At 44.5% G+C, this 24,503-nt stretch overlaps 2 protein-coding genes across 3 annotated transcripts in view; one reads left to right on the top strand and one right to left on the bottom strand.

Moving 5' to 3' along the window:
• DENND10 (DENN domain containing 10) overlaps positions 1-6,664 on the top strand; it is an 18,858-nt gene extending 12,194 nt beyond the window's left edge. For both annotated transcript variants that reach the window (XM_033130364.1, XM_033130363.1), the window contains 3 exons: positions 1,944-2,051; positions 3,979-4,073; positions 5,096-6,664. In XM_033130364.1, coding sequence (XP_032986255.1) covers positions 1,944-2,051; positions 3,979-4,073; positions 5,096-5,272 — 380 coding nt within the window. In that variant the 3' untranslated portion in view covers positions 5,273-6,664. The remainder of the gene's footprint in view (positions 1-1,943; positions 2,052-3,978; positions 4,074-5,095) is intronic.
• Positions 5,578-24,503, bottom strand: SFXN4 (sideroflexin 4). Its single transcript, XM_033130365.1, has 15 exons — positions 24,330-24,503; positions 22,868-22,933; positions 21,277-21,351; positions 20,321-20,347; positions 20,181-20,235; positions 17,427-17,452; positions 16,835-16,888; positions 16,698-16,754; positions 16,504-16,569; positions 15,662-15,740; positions 14,672-14,787; positions 10,769-10,854; positions 10,236-10,353; positions 8,887-8,966; positions 5,578-6,194 (listed from the first exon to the last, which is right to left on the bottom strand). The coding sequence occupies exons 1-14, from the start codon at positions 24,366-24,368 to the stop codon at positions 8,889-8,891; spliced, it is 942 nt and encodes a 313-aa protein (XP_032986256.1). The 5' UTR covers positions 24,369-24,503; the 3' UTR covers positions 5,578-6,194; positions 8,887-8,888.

Raw genomic sequence — 24,503 nt, 5'->3', positions numbered from 1 at the left:
TATCCCAGAAGGCCGGTTGGTTCAGTTGGTTAGAGTGCGGTGCTCTTAACAAGGTTGCCAATTCAATCCCCACATGGGCCACTGTGAGCTGCGCCCTCCACAACTAGATTGAAACTACTTGACTTGGAGCTGATTGGTCCAGGGAAAACACACTTAAAATAAATAAAAGTTTAAAAAAAAAAAATATCCCAAGGGTAGAAAGATAATTCTGCTATATTTTCTTGTAAAAATTAAAACCCTTTTTTTTTTCTTTTAAGATTTTTATTGGGGAAGGGGAACAGGACTTTATTGGGGAACAGTGTGCACTTCCAGGCCTTTTTTCCTAGTCAAGTTGTTGTCCTTTCAATCTTAGTTGTGGAAGGTGCCATTCAGCTTCAAGTTGTTGTCTTTTCAGTCTTAGTTGTGGAGGGCGCAGCTCAGCTTCAGGTCCAGTCCCCGTTGTTAGTTGCAGAGGGCGCTGCCCACCATCCCTTGCGGGAGTTGAGGAATTAAACTGGCAACCTTGTGGTTGAGAGGATGCGCTCCAACCAACTGAGCCATCCAGGAGCTCAGCGGCAGCTCAGCTCAAGGTGCCCTGTTCAATCTTAGTTGCAGGGGGCCGAGCCCACCGTCCCTTGCGGGACTCGAGGAATCGAACTGGCAGCCTTGGAGGTTGAGAGCCCACTGGCCCCTGTGGGAATCGAACCGGCAGCCTTCGGAGTTAGGAGCACGGAGCTCCAACCGCCTGAGCCACCGGGCCGGCCCTAAACCTTTTTTTTTTCCCATTTAAGTCTTTAATCTACCTGGAATAATAATAATAGTTATTATTATTATTATTTGTAGTGTGTGTTTGGGAGCTAATTTCACTTTCTTCTATTTAAATATAAATAGCTGCTTAGTGCAGGAAAACTTACTGAATACTGTCCTCCTTTCTCTAGTGATCGGCAGTATCATTTCTGTCTTATATCTCATTTTCTGATATATGAGTGAGTCTGTGTCTGGGTGCTTTGTTGTAAGCTTTTGTTTTTGTTACTGTTGTTTTTTAAATGACCTCACCTGGTAAAGTAAAACTTTAGGATACCTTGGTCCTCAAAAACATTTTTTCCATTACACTGTTATGTGAAATCCAGAAAGTCTAGATCTATTGTCTTAACACCAGGTCCAAAGGTCTGCTAATTCTGGAGTTGCCCTGATTCCTTTAGTGCTTACTGTATCGGCTCTGAAATTGGTGAAAAATGATGCCATTCCTACCATGGTATCCCTGAGAAACCCAGGGGTTTGGCTATGATTTCTTGGAGGCAGAGACCTAAAGGGAACACTGGTCAAGAGCATCCTTTTTACCTTCTGCCTTGTCTGTCGTTTTTCACCACAAAAGCAATGACTGAAAAGTAAATGCTTTCCTTCAGCCTCCTTCCTTGACACTAAAGTCTGGCTTTGGAACATTTTTTTTTTTTTTAAATTTAAAAAATATATTATAGTAAAAGACACATTGCCATTAATCCCCCTCAGAAAACCCCCCCTTGCTTCAAACACACTTATCCCATCATTCTTGCCACTTTCTGAAGCAGTTCTGGAAGTCCTCTTTCATGAGTGTCTTTACTTCATCCTCCATCATGACAACACTCCGTGTCACACATGACTTTTGGTACAGCAATTTCAGACCTAATGGACATCTGTAGAACATTCCATCCAAAACAGCAGAAAACACATTTTTTGTAAGTGCATATCACCTTCTCCTCTGTGCACATATCTGGCTTTGGAACATTTTGAATTGTGTGAGTTTCTTCAGGCAGTTGACAATAACGTAGTCTTAATAAATTGGCACAGGGCACAGCTAATGTACCCTGAATAAATAGAGCAGTGAAGAAAAGCAGCTAGTGAACTTTTAGACTCAATTCTCTGTTGATATGTTCACAATATGATTTCTTCCTCCCCCAGTAATGTAGGTCATCTTTGTAATGCAGGTTACGTCGCCGGATTTGTAGACTTGGAGGTGAGCAATAGATCAGACCTTTACGACGTCTTTGTGAATCTGGCAGACACTGAGATTACCATTGCTCCACTCGCAAAAGGTTAGTTTTCTGTTCTGTTCTGTTGTTGATACAAGATTCAAGCCAAGCAGCTGCCTTTTTTAGCCAGATTCTCTAAAGCCAGTATTTGAGGGCCTGCTTAACTTGTTGTGTTGAAGCTGGAGGGATTTTTCTGTGTCTAGAACATAGCATTTATTCTTATAGACCTAGCCATGTTAACAATGCATCCTGGGTGCTGCACAGTATATGTTAACATGATAGTCTGTTCATCTTGTTTCTCCACTTTCTGTTTAAACAAGGTGTATTTAAACAAATCACTTCTAAACTTAGTTTCGAAACAACAAATATTTATTATCTCACAGTTTCGGTGGGTAAGGAATTCAGGACTGACGGGGAGGTTCTGGCTGAGGATCTCTCCTGAGATTCCAATCAAGATAGTGCCAGGGCTGCAGTCATCTGAAGGCTCGACTGGGACTAGAGGCCCCACTTCCAACTAACTCACATGGCTGTTGGCAGGAGCCCTCAACACATGGGCCTCTCCATAGGGCAGCTTGGTGTACTCTCGACATGACAGACAGCTGGCTTCCCCAAGAGTGAGTGATCCAAGAGACAGAAGGAGACCACAGTGCCTTTTATGACTTAATCTCAAAAGTCAAATATCATCACTTCCTCTGTATTCTATTTGTTAGAAGCAAGCTGTTAAGTCCAGTCCACTCTTAGGGGAGAGAAATTAGGCTCCCCCTCGGAAGGAAGGAGTAGCCAAGAGTGTGTCGACATTTATCACCACACAAGGGTTGATTACGACTCCTGTGTGGAAAATCTTTTTGAAGGATGTCTCAGTAAGCCCAAGGGAATGAAAGTGTTTTTGGAGCTAATGATCAAGAAAGGGTGTGTCTTAGTGTCATAGTATTGTCTCTGGAAACTTTAAATTGTCCTAAATTACAGCTACATAAAATGATAAAGACTGGGTTAAATGTGTGTTGAGCCAGGGCACTTCTGAGGTATTGGTTTTAGATGGGAATTACTGATAACAGCTTTTGTGTTGGCATTTGTCTTTCTCCTAAAAATGGGAGCTGCTGATTGCTGGCTCGTGAGGGATTTTTGTTAAATTCTCATTCTGTGAGATTTTTGTTTAGTAACTCCAAACGAGTAGAACCAAAACTAGTTTTCATTTGTTTTAGAATTGCAAACATGCATGTTCATGGTGAAAAACTCAAAATATAGAATCAGAAGATATTTAGGAGATACTGCCTTTTGTCAAGCCAAAATGACAGAAAACTAACGGTAGCCAGGCCCCCTTGAATTGCCAAAGCATTGAAAGGATGGCCATCTCCCTGCTGCCGTCTGAGTCTATAAAATGGGCTCATCCCAGTGAGCGCCACTCGAATGGAGTTCATCTCTGGCAGTGACAAATTCCTGTTAATCTCCTACTGCAGAAAGTAGCAACGTGTGTAATTAATGTAACTTAGATTGTTTCCCTCACTCATTTCTAAGGGCCTTTACACACTGAATGTTTAGCTAGCTTCTGCAGAACTGACAGAAAGCGCTTCTTTCACAATATTCCTGCCAGAAAGATAAATTCGAATTCTTAACTGTAAAGACCTGGACAGGAAAATCACGTTCTTGGCTTAAACTCACAACTTTTTTGTAGTCAGAAGCTTTCATTAGATTTTTTCCAGAAAGTAAAGTAAAACTTCTTATTAGATAGGTGTGAAGGAGAAATCTGGTTTGGTTTGGGCAAGTGTTTGTTTTGGACACAAAGTACATAATCATGATGACACCTCACCTCCTAGCGAGTCATCATATTTCATCATGTTTGTGTTTAGCAGCAAATGGGGGAGGAACTCATCAGTTGCTTTTGGAAAATTTTCTCTGTATGATCTTTCACATTTTCAAAGATGGTAATGATCATTTTCTATTATGTAAACTTTTAAATATTCATACAACGCATTCTTCTTAATCTCGTCAGAGGCCATGACAATGGGCAAACTGCACAAAGAAATTGGTCAGCTAATTGTTCAGTCTGCAGAAGATCCAGAGAAATCAGACAGTCAAGTTATCCAGGTAACTCCGTAATCTGCCGACTTCCTGAGTCCAGAAACAGCATTGCCAGGCGGTGTGCTGGGCGGCTACTGTTTGCATAAACAGCGGGCAGTGACTGGGAGAGGCCAGTGGCATTTGCTCAGTTATCAGGCTCTGGGCACAGATACCTACAGGGGCTGGTGTTGAAGCCAAGCCTTTACGGAGAGAAATGTACCTGCTAAGTGGTCTGGAATAATTTTCTGGACCGGCCAGTACATTCTCGCGTCCTCGCAGAGTTTTCATGGAGGAACAAATTGTAAAGAGAAGGTTGCTGCTGAACATGGGGAACTAGGTGGTAGAGAACATCTAGCTTTGCCATCTCGTCTCCAGGACATCAGTAGGCCCACAGTCAGACCCCTGCCACACCAGCTGACTCTGGTGTCACACCCTGCAGGGCCAGTTCCTGGGGGTGGTGTACCTGTCAAGCTGGCTAGTGTCCATGTGGATGGACCCTCACCTCTCCCCTTGCCAGGTTGGGATGGCAGATGGGCTTCATTTATGCCTCCAGGTGGTGCTGAAGCCCATCCTCTGCTCCCAGCTTGCCCGGCCCCCTCCCGTCCTTTCTGCCGCCAGTTTGCACTGTGTCTGTTTCCAGCAACTTGCTCCGCTCCTACAAGGGTGCACTTTCTACATTCTACTTTCATAGGCAGAAAGTAGAATGGTGGTTACCAGGGGGAGAAGGGGTGGGGAGTTATGGTTTAAGGTACAGAATCTCAGTTTGGGATGATGATAAAGTTCTGGAAATGGATAGTAGTGATTATCACACAGCACTGTGAGTGTACTTCATGCCACTGAATTGTACACTTAAAAATGGCAAAAAGAAAAAAAAATTACCTGTGACATTGATTTTTCTAAGCTATTTTAAGATTGTTTCATTTTTCCTAATTTTTTAATAAAGTTAGTCTGATAAACTTTAAAAAATAGCAGGAAGAATTCCATTCAAATGCAACAACTATTCAAATTTTCTGATGCTAACAGAATTACATATTTTCATTCTATTAAAGGATATTTCCGTAAAAACAAAAGAAATCTTCACCAACCTGGCATCATTTTCAGAAGTTTCGGGTGACGGAGGAAAACTAGTTCTCAATTTTGAGGCACTAAAGCAAAGACGATTTCCACCAGCAACAGAAAACTTCCTTTACCATCTAGCAGCTGCCGAACAAATGCTGAAAATCTGAACATGTGATAGAGTGTATCACTGATGACTGATATAAAGCTCTTTGACCATGATTATCCATTAACTATGTAAAATACTGAAAATAACAAAGAAAATATTGTTTTAATGATTTGAAAGTATTAAGATTCGATCTGAAAAGCACTGAAACACATATGAAAATGTTCTGACTTTCTCCTAGCTGATTAGTTTCGTGCCTACTATTGATGTTGGACAAAGTGCTGTAACTACCATAGATAACGTTATAAAATGGCCCGATGTCCTGGCGTAAGAGAAAAAAGCTGTCAAGTTCTCTGTCAAGTTCTTGTGCAAATCACAGCAAATCCGAAAGCCTTCATTATTATAAGTTCCAGTTTGTCTCAGTATGTAGCCACAAATTAATGGTTTACTTTCAGAAAGCTGCCTGAAATTTTGCTTTGTATTCTTCTAGGAAGAACTTTAATTCCTCATGAGGAGCTCTACTTTCTGAGCCAAACTACTAAGTTTTCTGCAGAACTGTCTCGAAGATCATTCAAAAGACCTTGCAGTTGCACTTTCTTGTAAAAGAAATTTTTTTCTTGGCCTTTGAACATTTTGCCTGTATGAGGGTTTTGCATAAATTTTGTACTTGAGTAGACAACTTTAATAATCCATATTTATACTTGGCAAACTTAAGTCACCAGTACTCTTCAATTAACCCTGTTGCTAGCAATATTACTTTGAAAAAGATGCCAGTGCTTATATGGCAGAGTAAAATAAGCAGCCCACTTTGAATATAAATGTGACTGAAACAGCAACTTTATGTAATTGGTAAGGAGTGTGAGAATTAACTTCTTGCAAGGGCCAAAACCAGAGAATGTCTTCCAACAGCTTCAGTAAAAGTAACTTGGCCACATATGAAGGTAACTGTTCCTGTTTAGTTATGTACCTTTCCCATAATTGGAGACCTAAAAATTGCAAAATAAGCACAGAGGTCTAAATTACATACTTGTTATTTTATATATATTCATGTTAATTATGAAAGATTATTTTATACTCAGTACTGTTGTCCTTAGAAATCTTACCCAGAAAAAGGTGTGCAAAAAAATCTTGTCTTTATTGGATCTTTCATTTATTCTTGTAAAAATTAAAAATAGCCTTTTCCTTCCCTCCTTGGGGAGGGGTGCATCTGAAATCGAGATCTTTACTAAGGCAAACAACTTAAAATTAAATCTGCACTTTATGAAAATGAATACTAACATCTTTTTCTCCCTTGTTTTTGTATTACTACTATATAAGCTGATGATCCAAGTTGTTAAAATTACAAATTTTTGATGCAGAAATAAAATGGAAGTATTTTGATACTCAACAAAGCTTTAGTTAGATGAAGATTCGTGCCCTCTTTCTGATTTTCCCCCAATCAAAACAAACAAACAAAAACCCAGCCTTTTTGTCAACTGCAGATGCACTGGGGAATTATTAAAAGACGGATCTGAAGGTGAAGAGGTCCAAGCTGTTTCCTCCACGCTTGGCCTGGCCCTTCTGTCCCTGCCCTCACCCTCCTCATCACCCATCCCCAAACTGAAGGTAACTTAAGTGTCTCCTTTGAAAAGATGGCCTTACATTTCTTCTCCATCACGTTACCGAGTAAACCTCCACTTAGAGCAGGGGTGTCCAAACTGCGGCCTGCAGGCCAACTGCGGTCCGTAATCCATTGTTAATTGGCCCGCAGCAAATTCCAAAAATATATTTAGTTTACTTAAATAAACCAGGTGAGGCAATACGTACTTCACCTCGAGTGAGTGGCCCGGCTGTTTGTGTATTTTACCGCATATGGCCCTTGGTGAAAAACGTTGAAAAAAGTTTGGACACCCCTGACCTAGAGCCTTAGCACATTTTGTTCTTCAGTGTAAGTCTGAGGGCAATATCTGAGCCATCTGGTAGGTCACTTTTACTAATTTCTGAAACCCTTTTTACCAAATTTGAAGGTAACTATCATTCTGGTCCAGGGAAAACTGAAAGCCACAGATGTATTTGATGATTTGGGGCAGGGTGTGTTGGAAACATTCCTCCGGGATGCAAATACTTGGGTACCCACTGTGTGCCAGGGACTGTTGTATCCTGGGGCTCCTTTGGTGCACTGGACAGTTCCTGTGCTCAAGGCACAGAGTCCACGGGGCACATGGGAGAGGCCCCTGGTTCAGCACTGAGTCCTGCAAGGCTTCCTGGAGGGAGTGAGGGTGCAAGTCAGACATGACGCATAAGCTGGAGTTGGCCCAGGGCAGAGGAAGGGGTGGGAAGGCCCAGAGCAGGGAGACCACATCCCATTTGAAGAACTGGATATTGGTCCATAGAGGAAAGGGAGTGGCAGGAGATGAGCAAGGCAAAGGCTCTTGCCAGCGTGGCAAGGAATCTGTACTTGACCTGGGTGCGTGGGGGAGCCATTTAAATCTTAGAAGAGCAGATTGGAGCACGGAGTGGAGGGAGCCAGACTGATAACGCGTGAGACCAGCAGGGGATGCTGTTGGACTGAGCTGGGCAGTAGAAGTGGCCATGGAATGAGTTCCAGAGATGACTTGGGCTTGGTCTACTGAAGGGGGTGGGAGGACGGAGGAGGGATGCCACCAGTGATCCTGTCTGACGCGTGTGTAAGTGGTGGTGCCACTTCCTGAGATTGGGAAGTGTCAAGGGGACATCCAAATGGCAAAGTGCAGGCGTTAGCTGGTGTGGGCCTATTACTCGGGAGAGCGCCCAGTGACTGGTCTGAGAAGACAGCAGAGGTGGTGCAGCATTTGGGGCAAGGCTGAGAGCAGTCTCAGCAGAGCGGAAGGTGGGGTGGAAACGGTGAGGACAGACAATCTTTGGAAGTTTGGCTATAAACGGGGCGGTGTGTGTGTGCTTTTTTCATGAGGCCGGTGATTCAAGCAGCTTAAATGTTACTGGGAAGGACCAGACAGAGGTGGCTGGAGGCAGGGGGCCTGAGGAAATAAAAAGGGACGGGCCCAGAGCCTGGGGCCCAGCTGACCTTTCATGGAGGAGGGAAGGCTGGGTGCGGGTAGAGAGGGAGGTCTGCAGATTTGGTGTCAGGAGGTTCCGTGGCTGGCCAGTAAATAGCCTCGGTTTTCACTATGAAGGAAGGAGGAGCTCAGTGGTGGGTGGCAAAGAGTTTGAGTAGTTGTCCAAAACCGGGAGTAAGCTGAGCAGGGAAGTAGGATTGCTTTGGGGGTCAGAGGCTTTCAAAGCTCACCAGAGGTTCACATCTACCTTCAGTTGGGCCATCAATTTAATGCCTGTGCCCTGGACTTGGTGGACCCTTCTCTTTTATTTTTTCAAATACTCAACTTTAGACACATTTATTAGTAATTTCACAGTAGCCTTTCACGGGCTGACGAGTGAATAGAAAACTGAATCTTGACATCGCCCATCCCCTCAGCAACCCCGTGGGGGTGGGTCAGATAGGACAGCTTCTCGTCTCTCTCCAGGCTTAAAAACCCCAGGCATGACCGGCCTTGACAAGGTCTTGGCATGTGTGACTGTAAGCCATCCTGTCTGCGCAGATACCTCTGGGGTTTCCAGGAGACCTCTGGCAGAGTTCTCGAAACTGAAACCTTGCGATGAAGGTTTTCAAGCAGGAACCAAATAAATTCACCTAAAACTCACCCCTACACCCCTCTGTTATAGAAGAGTTCTGTTTCTTCTGTGGCAGACTGAATTTCCTTTTCAAGCTTACTGCACTGTATCTGAAAAACAAAGTTAAATTCTTAGTATTCGTGTTAAGAACTTTTCTTGCCTTAGAAGCCACGCTTTTTTAAAAAAAAAAAAAAACACATTTTCAGAGAACATTTATTTCACAGTCCAACTTTTTCAGTGATGTCTAATCTAGAGCAAAAAACATAACTTCTTAAGAACGTTCTTATGGAAAATTTCAAATACAAGCAAATGCAGAAAGAATATAATGAACCCTCGTGCATGCATCACTCGGCTTTAACTATTCACAATCTGCCAACCCCACAAGATTTAAAGACTTCTCTAAATGACCTAACCTTCAGATAAGCTATCTATTCCATCTGAGTCCCAATGCAATCATAAGTAATCATTTGCAAAATTATTTGCAAACAGTATTTTATTGCAATCGTATTGTAACAAAGTATGTTCTAGTGGCGGGGGGGGGGGGGGGGGGGGGACTGTGAGGCTTAAGGATATTTTCTTCCTCTAAAATGTTATTTTAATGAGAAGCTACTCCCCCTGCTCCCCGCCCCTCTCTGCCCTTCACAGTGAGTATAACAACTATCGGAAATAATGTAAAGAATTTGGGTTTTGAACAAGATCATTCCATAAATATAAATGCTTCAAGGACATGACTGATGTTATCTTCAGTGACAGAAACAAGCTCTGGAAATATTCAGCCTAGAAATAACACCCGTTGCTAACGCCAGCCAGCAGCAACAATGCCCTTGGCACCAGCAACAACCCTTTGCGAGTTACTATTATCCTCACCATTCTCTAACCGATTTGGAAACTGAGTCTCAGATTGTTTAAGCAGATTGATCGCGGTCGTGGAGGAGCTGGGAACTTGAGTGCGGGGAGTCTGACTCATGAATTATAACATATCTTAGTCTATTCAACCGTGCTGTCCAATACAGTAGCTGCATGTGAGTACTTTAAAATTCAGTTCCTCAGTCATCCTGGCCACATTTCAAGTGCTAAACAACCACCTGTGGCTAGTGGTTACCATACTGGACCCCACAGATACAGGACATTTCCATCAGTGCAGAAAGTTCCACTGGATGGGCGTTGGCATAGAATATTATGGAGCATTTAAAATATCTCAAAGGATGGTTGTTTTCAAGTCCTAGGGAAACGCTTCTGATATACCATGAAGAAAAACAGAATCCAAAACTGCACAAGTGATCTGGAGGATGAGATTCTATGTAAATGATGTTATTTTCTTTACAAAAGTGTATTGTAAACCTTGTTGATTTTTCGCAGGGAGAAGAAATTACACTCACCCGTCCAGTTTGCGGGAACATACTGAAAGAAACTGGCACCATCAATCCCATGACAAGGACAGTACAAGACAGCTTCAGGGTCCACAGTGACCACGGATAGCGCAGGAATAACTGGGTTCTGTAAGAGACAAGGAAGGTTACACGGCTTGTTGTAGAGGCTGGTCCTCTGCTCTCATGGCGGCCAGTTGTCTTACTAGCGTCAGGCCCGGGGTTAAGCACGTCATGTGTACTTGCTCATTTGATCCCATCATTCTAGAAGTGAAGAAACATGCTTCAGGAGGGGACATGCCCAAGAACACATAGCTAACTGAACACAGGCCTGGGCCAGATTCTGGGTCTGTTGGCAGATACACATCTGGATTTCCATGCCTGCCTCCAACCAGTCCTACTGTCGTAACGGTGACCAAGAGCGTTCAGTAGAAAGCCCACTGAAGCAGCTTCTTCCCATCCCTCCCACCAAATTTGGTATTTGACAAGTTGTATAAGGATTCTGACTGTCATCTCCTACCTGGGGAGATGAGCGTACATCGTACCTTTTAAAAAAGTATGAGAAGACTTCAGGAATCAAAGCTGAGGTCCCAAACAGCATGACTCTGGACGTTGCTGTATCTTTAACGGCCTAGTAGAAAGGGAAAGAAAGCAGCTTAGCACATGGAGTGAGCCAATTCCTAGGGATCCTGTAACTCATGACAGAGACAAGCCAACAGCAACTCTCCTTGCTCACTTAAAAAAAAAAAATGAAGTGGAAAGAGGTGGAGCAGCGCCCGACACGCACAGGTATGGAGGAGGGCTGGGGTCAGTGCCAGGAGTAACTGAAGTCGGGATTTACCTCCCCCTGACTCTAACGGTTTCTATCAGTCCGCCGACCGCGCCAAACATTAAGGATAAGCATAGGCAGCTTACAGACAAATCCTCCCTCAGAGCCGATGCCTGTCTCCTTGGTACAAATGCTGGGTTTTGCCACTGAGGACCAATCCATGTTTTCCTTTCAATCCAGACTCTGCCACTGGCCTCTCAGTTATTCCCACTCTTCCAGTGGAGGAATCCTCCAAAAGCCCAGCTCAGTGTGTAACAGCACGGCATCACACCGTAGGTAACATCCACGAGCCCACCTGTGTGCACCCATCTTTTGCCTGTGTAATTAAAAGTGTGCTATAAAATTTTATTTTGCACAAACATGTACGTATAGCTTATAACATTTTTCTCATTTCTATTATATACATTACTCTATATAGTGAACATTTAAACATATAATGTACAGTATGGGTTTTATATGCACAAAATCATGTGTACTCAAGGGCAAAGTAGGAAACTTCTAAGGGAAATAGTGATTACAGATGACACTGACGTTAACTTCAGAACCCAACCCCTGCGTAAGACACAACTCTACGTACAGCACTACTGTACAAAAGATAAACAGGTACACCTGCCACCATTCCCTTCCCTGAGCGCCCTTCCTCCCACTTCCGGTTTCCCAGGACCTGGCCACAGCCTGCCTTCTGGGCTCCTCTCCTATGCCTGGCACCGGCTCTCTGCTTGTTACACTAATGCTCAGCTCATCCAATCCCTCTGCTGGGAATGCCTTTCCCCAACAAGGGCAGAGGGAGCCAAGGAGGGTGGCTTTTAAAATAAACTTTCAAGAATATAGAATAAAATCCCTCTTCCTCAGGAAGAGAAAAGTGGCCGCTGAGCGTGGTGTGTTTCCATGTCAGTGCCGTGAGGTCAGCCCCTTTCCATTTATCTCGTGCAAGGGGAAGACACTCCAAACAAGCCAGCCGTCATTAGGAGGCATTGGGAGACCAGTTATAGTTTGCAACTGAGTGGCTTACAAGGCCAGTCTAGGGAAAACAACATGGACTAGGCTCCTGAAATCTGATCCAAGGTGCCCTATTACAATCAGATATTGGTGGTTACGCACTTTCTGAAATTTTAGCCAAAGAAAATAAACCTTTCGGTGACAGAGAAATGATAAAAGAATGCTTATGCTTACGCACAGTTGCAGACACTTTATTCTTAAGAGAAAGATAAACTTTTTTTTTTTTTTAAAGCCAACCATCGAACCTTTCTTTTACCCTAAACTGGCATTCACACAAACGATGAAGTTCCTCCTGGTGAGATGGTCTAGATACCTAGATAGCTTAGCAAGGCCTGAGGCTGCCTCCCCACTAGGAGGCCCAGCGCCTGGGGCTCCTGGGGAGAAGGGATTCGGACTGGTGAGGGCTTGGGTATCCAGAGCCTAGCAGGGTGCCTGGAGGCCGGAAGTGCTGAGAAGCAACTTGTAGATTCAACACTTGCTGTCACTCTCATTCTTTAGCTGTATGAATAGTTCACACCACCACCAACAGCCTGCAGTGAAAACTGAGTTGGAGAGAAACGCAAACGTATGTCCACACAGAGAGCTGCGTATGAACGTTCAGAGCAGCATTACGCGTAACACCTCAAAACTGGACACCACCCAAATGTCTATCGCCTGGGGAATGGAAAAGCAAAAATGTGCTACATCCACACCGAGGAATACTGCTCAGCAATAAAAAGCAACAAACTATTGATACGTGTTAAAAGATGCATAAACCTCAAACGTGAAAGAAGCCGGACACAAAAAACTATTGTAGAATTCATTTATATGGAATTTCTGGAAAAGGCCATACTGTGAAGACATAAAGCAGACCAGTGTTTCCCTAGGGCTGGGGGGGGGAGGGCACAGTAACGTTAATGAGCACGACGGAAATTTGCAGGGTGATGAAAATGTTCTAAAACTGGACTGTGATGATGGCTGCACAGCTGTTTAAATTTACTAAAATTCACCAAACTATACTCTTACAATGAATTTCATAGTATGTAAATTACCTCAATAAAGCTGTTAAAAAAGGTCTCTTACGCACAGAACCTTCATTTCAAAAACGAGGTATAATTTCTGGCAGCAATTGCCCTCTTTGTTAACTTGCAATTATCATGTCTGACTGTAATTCGTTGAGAAAAGTGGCCATTATTTTCAGACATGCTACTGGACAGACTGGTAGAAACACCACAGCGTGTATCTGACGGCTTATAATTCAGCTTTGTAAATCACGGACAGGATTTAGAGTAACATGTTTCAAAAGCCGAGTGATAATTTCCCAACCCATGGAGCAGCCATCTTTTCCGACGTCCTCTTCCAGACAAGCCTGGCACCAGGCTAAGGGTGTGCCCTGAATGCTGACACTGTAGGGAGCCCAGTCATTCTCTCTGCTTCTTATCAGGGGTTGTTCCGCTCTTTATGCCATTTGCAAACAATTGCCTCACCTTACAATGGTTCAGCTAAAGTCATTTCGCAGATACCAAAAAAGATCTCACTTGCTGAAAAAAACCACCATAGGCTATTGCAGGTTTCCAGAGATGAATGCATACAAAAGGCACTGTGTTGGCTAGAGCAAATGAAAAAACTATTTAATAGTAAAACTTATAAAAAATGGAGGCCTTCTAGAAGAGTTTTAGGTCAGAGCATTGGATTTTCTAAGGCCATTCTTGACAGCAAATTGGTGCTTAAAGATGAAGAATGTCTGCTGTGAGGTGGAGAGAGAGTTTCTCTTAAATGCAGAGAGGGTGTCCACAGACGTCCGCAAGTACAGAGCAGGAGGAAAGAGTGGATGCTGAGCTTGAAGGGCCAGATCTCACACTCAGAGAGAACCAGTGTTTGGCAGACGCCCACCTGTGATAGTGGGTCGGATGAGACCACTCGGCTAGGCTACAGTACCCAGTTAATCAAACACAAACGGAGGTGTTGCTGCGCAGGGGCTTTACAGGCAGGGGCTTTACAGACGTGCATAACATCGCCAATCAACTGACATTAAGCAAAGGAGCTCAGCACCCCCCCCCCCCAGGGTGTGGGTGGGCTTCCTCCAATCAGTTCAAGGCTCTAAGAGAAAAATCGGAGGTTTCCCAAAGAAGTTCTGCTTCCAGCCCGCAGCATCAGCCCGAGTTTCCCCGCCTGCAGGCCTGCCCTACACCTGCAGGCCTGCCCTACACCTGCAGGCCTGCCCTACACCTGCAGGCCTGCCCTACACCTGCAGGCCTGCCCTACACCTGCAGGCCTGCCCTACACCTGCAGGCCTGCCCTACACCTGCAGGCCTGCCCTACACGTTCTCAGCCCAACGTGAGCCAATTATGTAAAATAGATCACTTTAAATAAATAAATAAATACATCTCCTAACATAAATGTATATAGATAAGACAGAAAGATACCCTATTGGTCCTGTTTCTCTGGAAAACCCAGACTAATGCACCACCTTTTAAACATCAGGGTGTAAAATGTAAAATCTCTCTCAGCATAATGAACGAAGGAAGTCAGGATAAGGAAAGGTTGAAGGGAGACATGAATTTGTCACCGGCTCTCAAACAGAAAATTCAATTCTTCCCCTCAAAGGCAAGCAGCTCGGGCTCCAGAGTGTCCCCCTACCTTTGTCCCAGCTCTTCTGGAACAGCCTATGACATTGCCTTCCTTGTCCATGACCTGAATCCCTCGCGTGGACTCGAAACTTCGGGACGCAACAACATTCACTCCACTGACTTGGGCTGTATGGATGGAAAGAGAACACAAAGAGATGAGTTTAGGTCCAGGAGAGGCACATCTTGTCCGGTGTCAAGCCTTTCTCTGATGGCTGCACTTCCCCAGCCCTTAGTGAGCACCTGATGTGTGCTGGGCTAACCAAGCTCTTTCCTGGGGCTGGGGAGCTGGGGTTAGAACTGTCCTAACTACAACCTAGCACCAGGTTCCAACACCCCTGAACGTCCAGCCTGGCTCCTTGACAGGATTCCAGGAGAAATCCCGGGGTCCTTGACACATGCCCCCTCTCTCCCCGCACATCTTTGCTCAAGCTGGTTTGACCAGGTTTCTGTAACATAATTTCCCAAATTTTACCACTGATATTCTGCCACTCTTCAAAGTGCTATGATTCCCAAACCCAAATTTGGAGCAGGAATTAGTGAACTTGCAGGCTGGCAAACTTCAAACAGTTGTTTAATGTGTCTGTCACTCCCTCGGTCAGACTGCCCAGCTGGAATCCCCTATACCACTACTTCCCTGTGTGACCCCAGGAAAGTTACTTAATCTCCCCTGGCCTCAATGTCCTCATCCGTAAATGGGAATAATATTATCTACCCATAAATTGCTCTCAGGATGAATTGGAATAATACATGTGGAGGGCACGTACAGGTGGTCTTTAAAACCTAATTTGTGTTTCCAGGTTTGTGTTCATCCTTTGACAACAAACGGGATATCTACAGAGAAAGTGTCACCTCTCAAACCAAAGACTTAATTTGGGCCTGGGGGCACCAGCCAGCTGCAAATGGTGGCTGTCATCAGCTACACTGTGGCCAAAGGACCTGGGTGTCCCTGAAGATGGGGGAAAGGCTCAAAGACCACAAAGACAGCATTCTTCCTGCTTACCGAGAATGATAACAGGCAAGGTTTTTCTTACGAAAATGTTTTTCAGTTGCAACTTTATTTGGAGTAAATGAGAGCATAACTAGAAAATAAGAGAAAAATCATTATTGCATGGGACGAAAAAAATCAGCTGAACGTACTCGACAGCAGAGACCTCCTTCCTGTTACAGGTCAGACCATGGCCAGTGCTCTCCGTGAGTTTTTTAATTCCTGCAGCATTGAGCTGCTCTACTAATCATCAGAGGAATACACAGAGGCTTCTAGAGGTGACAACATGTCCAGAGTCACTGAGCTGTTAAGGAATTTAGCCAGGATACAAACTCAGGCTTATCTGACTTTAAAGTCTACATTTTTAACCATTACAATATCCTGACATGCAAAGTAATATATAATTTGTATAACATGTTCATGGCGCATAAATTAATTTTTAAAACAGATAAAACTACTGAGCATGGAATGTTCACACGATTATGTGGAGGTGGTAGGATTACAGGTGACTTTTATTTTCTTCTGTCTTAGTCATACTTTCTAAATTGTTTAAGATGGAACATAGATTTTTTTTTTTAATTTTATTGGGGAATATTGGGGAACAGTGTGATTTTTCCAGGACCCAAAAGTTCCAAGTCAAGTCATTGTTTTCACTCTAGTGGGGGAGGGCGCAGCTCACTGGCCCATGTGGGAATCGAACCGGCAACCTTGGTGTTATGAGCACTGCGCTCTAACCAACTAAGCCAACCAGCTGCCCCCCCCCCCCAGAACATAGATTTCTAACCAGGATAAACTTTTTTTTTTTTTTAATTCTGAGGACCAAAAAAGAAGATTTGACAGAATTTTTAAATACCTACTCCAAAAAAGGTTGTAGAAGCAATTACTCCTGCCCCTAGTAACATACTCTCATATGGGTTGCGATTCTAGGGAAAAATCAAAAGGACATATTTAGCAAATACCACCGTCTTACCCAGTAAAGACAATTAAAATAAAGAATAACTACGAAAGAAATAACACAAAATTGCAACGCTCTGGGCCTCATAATACTCACATAACTTGCATTTCCATTGATGATGTTGAATGCAGTATTGTAGGTATAGAAGGACAACTGCAGGAAGACAAGCAAATAGATCACATTTTGGTTTCAAGAACAGATTTGAGTAATCATGAAATAGAAACAGTTGCTACCTGAGGTAAAATCATGGACTTGAGACTTTTTACTGACACCAGCGACAAAAATACCTTTAAAGAAAAAAAAGCAGTTATAGTGTTTTGGAGGAGGCAGAGATTGTAGGAGCAAAGAACTTCCCCCGGGAAATGCAGAACTGAGCCCACCAGGAACTGGGACAAGGAGACAAAGGTACCGATGCAGGGAGCCAACGGTCAGTGGACAAGCAATGTTGAATAGGCAGCAACCAGGCACTAAGGAAACTCGGGTCTCACAGTGGCCCTCGTATCTGAGACCTGCACCTGTGAGGCAGGAAGCACATCTTAACTCATAGATCTCCCACAGTGCTTTGGGCACAGTAGGCAGTCAAAGGATTACCTTGTGACACTGTGGACCTTCCAGAGGCCTGGATGCCCCGATGGATAAGTGGGTGAGGGATGGGAATATATGAAGAGCAAACAAGGGTCAGTGGTAGAGGATCCTTAACCATCTATCAGGCAGTTGCGGGCAGGGGTGGGGAGCTGGAGACACAAGCCACCGAGGTAAGGAGATGGGTGGACACCTGCCTAAACCCCCGCCTACTTACACAATGGTGAGGGGTAGCTTACTCACCATGGGCGCTGTGAAAGGCAGGAAAGCTAACAGAGAAAAGAAGAGGGTTAGTGACCGCAGATAGGCAAAGGGGGCACCGCCCACCCGAAAAATCTCAAAAATCTCGTCTTTGCCTCCTGAAGGCATGGATGGCAAAGGGTATTTTTTACTCACTTTTTATTTTCCTAATACAAATAATTTTTGCCATATGTGTATATGGCAAAAATTTAAAGCAGTACAGTACAGAAAGACCTAACAAGGCTCCCACCAGCTTTCCGAGTACCTCTCACTGAAGGTAAGTGGGGTTAACCGGCTATTCATCCAGCCACAGGAACTTAATACCTCTGGATGCTGTGATTTATGATAAGAACTGTGTATTTGCTTTCTCTCCCCAAGGCTAGCACAGATCCTAAAATCCATACAATTTCCTGAGTGAGAAGATCTCCATAAAGGTGAGAGGAGTGTCTTTTGTTATTCATAACACGCCCCTTTCAACCACTCCAGAGTTCATGTTAATGAAGTGACTTTTAGAAAGCCCCTAAAGCTGGGAGCTGGTTGCCAGAGCAACCAACCAGGTGATCAGGGGTTGGACCTTTCAGCCCCACTCCCCCAACCTCCTCCATTTCCAGGGAAGGGAGAAGAGCTGGAGGTTGGGCTTACCACCAATTGCCAATGATTTAACCAACCTTGCCAACTAATCAAGTCTCCATTTAAAAATGCTAACCGAGGTGGTCTGGCGAGCTTCCGGGTTGGTGAGCACATGGAGGTTTGGTAGGGTGGCTTAATGAAGCTTCCGCCCTTCCCCCACACCTTGTCCTACACATCTCTTCCATCTGGCTGCTCCTGAATTACATACTATCATAAGAAATCCATAATCTAGTAAGTAAACTGTGAGCCATTCCTGAGTTCTGTGAGCCATTCTAGCAATTCTGAACCTATGGAGGGGGTCGTGGGAACTTCCAATTTAGAGCAGATTGGAAGCACAGGTGACAACTGGACTTTCAATTGGCATCTGAAGTGGGGGCGGTCTTGTGACTGAACTTGTAGGATCTGAAGCTAATTCCAGGTACATAATGTCAGAATTGAGTTAAAATTGTAGGACATCCAGCTGGTGCCACACAATTGATGGGTGTGGCAGAAGCTCATACACATCTGATGTCACAAGTGAAGTACTGAGAGTGGAATGTTGAGAAACAAGAGTGTTTTTCCTTCACAAGATGCATCAGGATATACGCAAATTCTCCCTCTCTCTCCCTCTCATACACACAGGACTTACATGTACAAACAGGCTCCCTATACACTGTTTCACACTTTGCTTTTTTCTCCTTAATACTAGTTTCTGGAGATCCATTCTTCCATATTAGCACACAGGATTTACCTCATTCCTTTTACCTACAGTCTGAATTGTTTGGTATTTATGTTGTTCCCAGTTTCTTGTTTGTAATATAGAGAGAATTTTATAGTTGGAAGAACCCTATGTGATCATGGATTTTATTCCCTTTTTAGTTAAAATACGAGAGAGAATACTAAATGGAATTCCTAATACTAGTATGTACGGGGTGTGATCAAACAATAAGGTGAATGTTTAAATAAAAAAAATTTAATACAGTAAAAGACACATTGCCATTAATCCCCCTCAGAATACTCCCCCTTGCTTCGAACACACTTGTCCCATTGTTCTTGCCACTTTCTGAAGCAGTTCTGGAAGTCCTCTTTCGTGAGTGTCTTTAGTTGCGCTGTCGTGGCTGCCTCGGTGTCCTGAATCAATTCAAAACGTTTACCTTTCATGGTCATTTTGATTTTGGGGAAGAGCCAGAAGTCACACGGTGCCACATCCAGTGAATGAAGGCAACGTGAAAGAGGACATATCATGTTTTTGACAGAAATTGCCATACCAGAAGTGATGACATGGCGCCTTTCAGTTGTGATCAAAAATTACAGTGAATGCTGCTGCCGAGTGCCAACAACAGAAAGGCAGGGATCTTCAATACGGGAAGCGGCGTGTTGAACCTTAGTAACAGTGTGTGACAAGTTTCAACTTGTTCAGTGCAGTCAGTCGGGTGTGAACGACGGTTGAGAGAAGGTGTGTTTTATTAAAGTGTTCTATAAATCATCCTCCATCATGACAGTGTTCTGTGTCACACTTCGCTTCTGGTATATGGCAATTTTTTCAAATAAAAACATTATGGTGTGTCCTCATCCACCTTATTCACTGGATCTGGCACCGTGCAACTTCTGGACCTTCCCCAAAGTCAAAATGACTCAGGACATCAAGGCAGCCACGACAGTGCAACTAAAGATACTCGTGAAAGAGGACTTCTGGAACTGCTTCAGAAAGTGGCAAGAATGATGGGATATGTGTGTTCAAAGCGAGGCGGAGTTTTTTGAGGGGGATTAATTGCAATGTGTCTTTTACTTTAATAATTTGTTTTTATTTAAACATTCACCATGTTGTTTGATCACACCTCATGCAAACCGTCCCTGAAGTAACTGTTCTTTGGGAATGAGGGAGCAGGGCATCATTCAGCCCCAGGCCTGTCCCCTCACTCCCAGTGCCAAGATCTTTCTACAGGACTGGACACAGCTCTGGGCCCCAATTCTGTTCTTCTCGGCTATCAACCCCCAACCTTTTAAACATTCTTTTAAAGCTGTGGTTTCCAGACTCACCATCAGAAATCCTTCTAGGAAAAAAAAACAATTAACATAAGGCAGGCCGAGTTTTCTGTTACAAACTATATCTTCCCACCCCACTTCTGCACATGAGAATCGGCTTACCTGCAGGTCGGAAAGGAACGGGGATCAGTGTGCTGTTGTCAGGATGCACTGTAGACTTCGAAAGGGAAGGCACAAAGGTGAGTTTGATGTTGGTTTTGTTATTTTAGGAGGCGAAAAACTAAGGAGGGGCTGAAACTTACAAGGCTTCTCTTCCAAGCTTCTTGTATCTAAAAAGAGAAAAACCAAGCAATCATTTTTAAAGGTGGCTTGGCAGCAAACAAATCTCTCCAGTCTCATTAAAGGAGCTGCCTGTGCTCCACCTTTCAGAGAGTGAAGGGCAGAGCTGTTTACCACATGGACAGAACACATCAGAATACAGGAATCCCACAGATGAAGGAACAAATGAACTAACAACAAGCAAGGAAATGATCCATATCAAGAAAACGACCAAAATATTAAAAGGCCTGAAGTCTCTGACCCTGGAGAGGACTCAAAGCCAACATCTAACTTATTCGTCAGGTGAGACCCTGAATCCAGCCTGGCTCAGAGCAGAGCGGGCTGTGTGCAGACGACACACCATGAGCCAAGTCACTTGCAACAGAGCCAGGCTGTGAGCCCAGAGGCCGGAACAAGCTCTTAGAAATACCAGGTTAGATCTGTGAGCTTTCCACAGGCGGCCTCATGGGACTGACGTTTGTGGGTTCTGGAAACTCCATACACTGCAAGGTAGGTAACAAATACTTGCTTTGAGTCTTTGGACAGGAATGGGACCCTGCCCTGGGACACTGCCTCTAATGGGTACTAGATGCTGACTTCCGAGGCCTGCCTGAATTCTGGAGTTTGCCGTGGGGCTCCAGAAATCAGCTACAGAGAATCCCCACTGATATCCATTGCACAGAAGAAACCCTATGATTTTTCTCCTTAATACTACGTCCTACTACTAGTGTCTAATACTAATCCGCTTTATGAGAAGGAATTCTAACTACATTTAGAAAACTAAGCCAGTTTTGCAAAGCAGATCCCTTGGGCAGTGTTTTCAATGACCAAGTTCCACCTGACTGCAGACAATGCCCGCAGAATCACCTGAAGGCAACCACACCCAGCCTTGGACCAGGCTCACCCAGGCACAGCCGGGTATCAGGCACTCACGACGCACCTGTTGGTCCTCCAAGTCACGAACAGATGCATCTTCATTTGTTAATAATAGTTGCCTCGATTTTTCTATTTTTTCCTATAATCAGATATAAAGAAATCAAGCCATGAGCTCATCGCTGTTCAGATTTATCCAGATACAGGGAACACATGTTCATCACACCTGATTTCAACGTGACGTGGAGCCAAGGCTCTCTGCTCCCTGAGCGTTTCCGTTAGGATAGTCCCGTTAGTCACTCTGATTCAGACCGCCCAGCCTCCAGCCAGCTCCAGCAGCTGGTCCCCGGGTGCTGCCATTACCCAACCCCTGCCCTGCCGACCCCCCCTGCATTCTTCTCGGATGTCAACCATCTCAGTGAATACCACCATCCACCTGGCTGTGCAAGTCGGAAACCTGCAAGTCCCTCCTGTCTTACCCCCACATCTAATCCGTTCAGTCTTATTTCCTATTTTACTTAATTTGAGGGAAGAAATTAAATACAGAAAATATAAAAATGACTGCACCCATAATCCCCTCATCCAGAATTAATAACTGTAAACATTCAGTTGTATTTGCTTCTTTTTTTTCCAAAAGAGCCATCACCTCCACTCTCATTTCCCTCCTCATTCTATCAGAGGTAACCACTATTATGAGTTCAAGGTATAAACTTCCAGTCCATTTTTTTATACTTATACTCACATGAATACGTGTCTCCATAAACAAATATGCAGTATTGGTTTTTTATGTTGTAATTTGCATAAATACTGTATTTATGCATCTTGCTTTTCCACTAGATCATTACTTGTAACAGCTAATCAATATTCCACAGTATGAATATATCATATTATGTTTCTCTACCGATGGACATGTAGGTTATTTTCTGTTTTTCTCTATTATAAATAAGGCTGAATGAAACATCTTGAGTACAAGGATAGAAGGAGTGTCCCTTTGGGTCTGGCCCAAAAGAGTCATTGCTGGTGACAGGACATCTCCTCATTCCTCAGCCACACCTACTTCAAACCCTTGTCTTTCACCTGGAAGCAGAGCCATCCCCTGCACAGATCACCTTGCCTACGGTCTGCTCTCCCCTGGTCACTCACCACTCTATGACCAGAGACCCTCTGAAACACAAACCTTGCCCTGTAGGCTAAGCGCAAACTCCTCTCCTCTGAGTGGCCCTCCAAGAACTTCCTGGTTCCCTGTGTAAAAAGTCCCAGTGACTGGATGACCTGCTCTCCTATCCTGGGCTTTGCTTACATTCCCTGCCCCCGCTCAGCCTTTCCTCAACCCCTCCCTCAATTCCCTGCTATACCCCACCCTTAAATCCCTAGATGAAGGTACACACCTAGTGGTGCCTGTCTGTCCTCATTACCAGGGACGTTTATTTTGATTCCCTCTGAACCACCAGCACCCAGACCAGGGTTTGGTAGTCACTGTTAAATGGATGTCCACTTTTATGTATCACCCTTCCAATCTAACAAGCTCATCAGGAAGGAATAAAAACAGGAAATAGATGTGGATTCTGTTATTTCAACTGCTTTCAAAAGGGATGCAGTCTTCACATTTCAGAATAAAATGTGGAATTCATTATATCTGAAAACAAGAAAATACTTACAATTGAAATGACCAAATTTGTAGGATCCAATAACTCTGTCCACTGAAGAAATCGCTGAATAAAAGACTTAAGAAGGGAAAAGTACCAAAGAGGTTAAAAGCAGCAGAACAAAGATATATGGTAATAATAATGGCTAACATTATTTTTGATTATGCAATAGGGCCATTTACCTGCAACATCTCCTGAAATGCTCACAATATCCCCATCTTACAGATAAGGAAACTGACGCTTATAAGGGCTCATGAATGTCAACGGAGCCCAGCCAGGAAAAGACTCAGTGGCCTGTGCGCTTAACCATTCCAATACCAAATTGCTCTTCAGGATTGAAACCCCAGACTCTGGGACAAATGGGCCTACGTTCACATCCCACATATGACCTTGAACCAACTACCTAGAAAGGTCTCAGAATCTGTTTCTTCACCCTGTTAGGGTTGTTGTAAGGCTTAATTAACTCGAGTCATAAAGAACAAACACCCCAGCGAGGCCTCAATAAAGGCAGCTGGATTGACATGTGGAGAAAGGAGGCATGGTCTACTCCAAAAAGCCCCAAAACTTTGCAGTGGTTCCGGCTTTGAGTCCTGGCTCTGCGGGGACAACTTGGGCTCCCTGTCCCTTCTCTACTTCCCCACCTAAAACAAAACAAAACAAAACAAAAAAAAAACAGCAGGCTGGGCCCTACTTCAGGTAGGCTGAAACAGAACATCCTAGAATCGTGCTATTAGCCACATGTGGCTATGAAGCCCTTGTTATGTGGCCAAACCAAATTGAGATGTGCTGTATGTGCAAAATATACACGATTTCCAAGACTTAATACAAAAAATGGATGTAAAAGATCTCACTAATAATTTGTACAGATTACATGTTGAAATGTTAATATTTTGTATCCAGTGAAATAAATACAATATATTATTCAAATTAATTTCATGTTTCTTTTTGCCTTTTTAACGTGACTACTAGAAAAACTTAAATTACCTATATGGCTCCCGTCATATTCCTATTGGACAGCGCCGCGCTAGACACGGCCTGGAGGCGGGGCCTGTGCTGCCTGTCGGGGCGGCCCACAGGCTCACCGGCTCCCAGTCTGGGTGGCAGAGCCTACTGAGGGGGGAGGCCGGGGGCTCCATGGAGGACCCGATACAATCTGGTGCTCAGCAATAGCTCAGGCAGCAGAGGGCGGTCACCTGCGAGGAGGTGACTCTTCATTTAGGGCGATCTTTAGGTGACTTTGTGGCGACCCTCCTTAGCCAGGCCTGGGGTAGAAGTGACACACGGGTAACAGCCCTGGCCGTCGGCATCCAGCAAGCTTGGGTTTCCCCTTGGTCGCCTGCCGGAGTCCGAAGGTGGGAAAGCTGGTGGCATGGCCACGTGGCCTGCCCAAGGTCATCCCGCCCGCCCGCGACTTCACACACACGTCACGCCCCGCGCCCTCCCTGCCCCCAGCCGCGCGGGGCCCGAGCCGTACTTGGCGTTCGGTGATCCAGAAGCGCACGTTGGGCTCCATGCGGGCGGTAGCGTCGCCGCACCCTGAGAGACGCGCGGCTCCTGCGTTTCCTCCTTTTCCTGCTCCTCTTCCTGGGGCCTCCGCGAAGGTTGGAGAGGCCGCCGCCGCCGCCAGGCCACGGGCGGAGGCGGAGCC

This window comes from Rhinolophus ferrumequinum, chromosome 16 (assembly GCF_004115265.2).
Source record: "Rhinolophus ferrumequinum isolate MPI-CBG mRhiFer1 chromosome 16, mRhiFer1_v1.p, whole genome shotgun sequence".
Taxonomy (NCBI): Eukaryota; Metazoa; Chordata; class Mammalia; order Chiroptera; family Rhinolophidae; genus Rhinolophus; species Rhinolophus ferrumequinum.
Note: the sequence above shows the minus strand (reverse complement) of the source record. Positions and strands in the feature narration are given on the sequence as shown.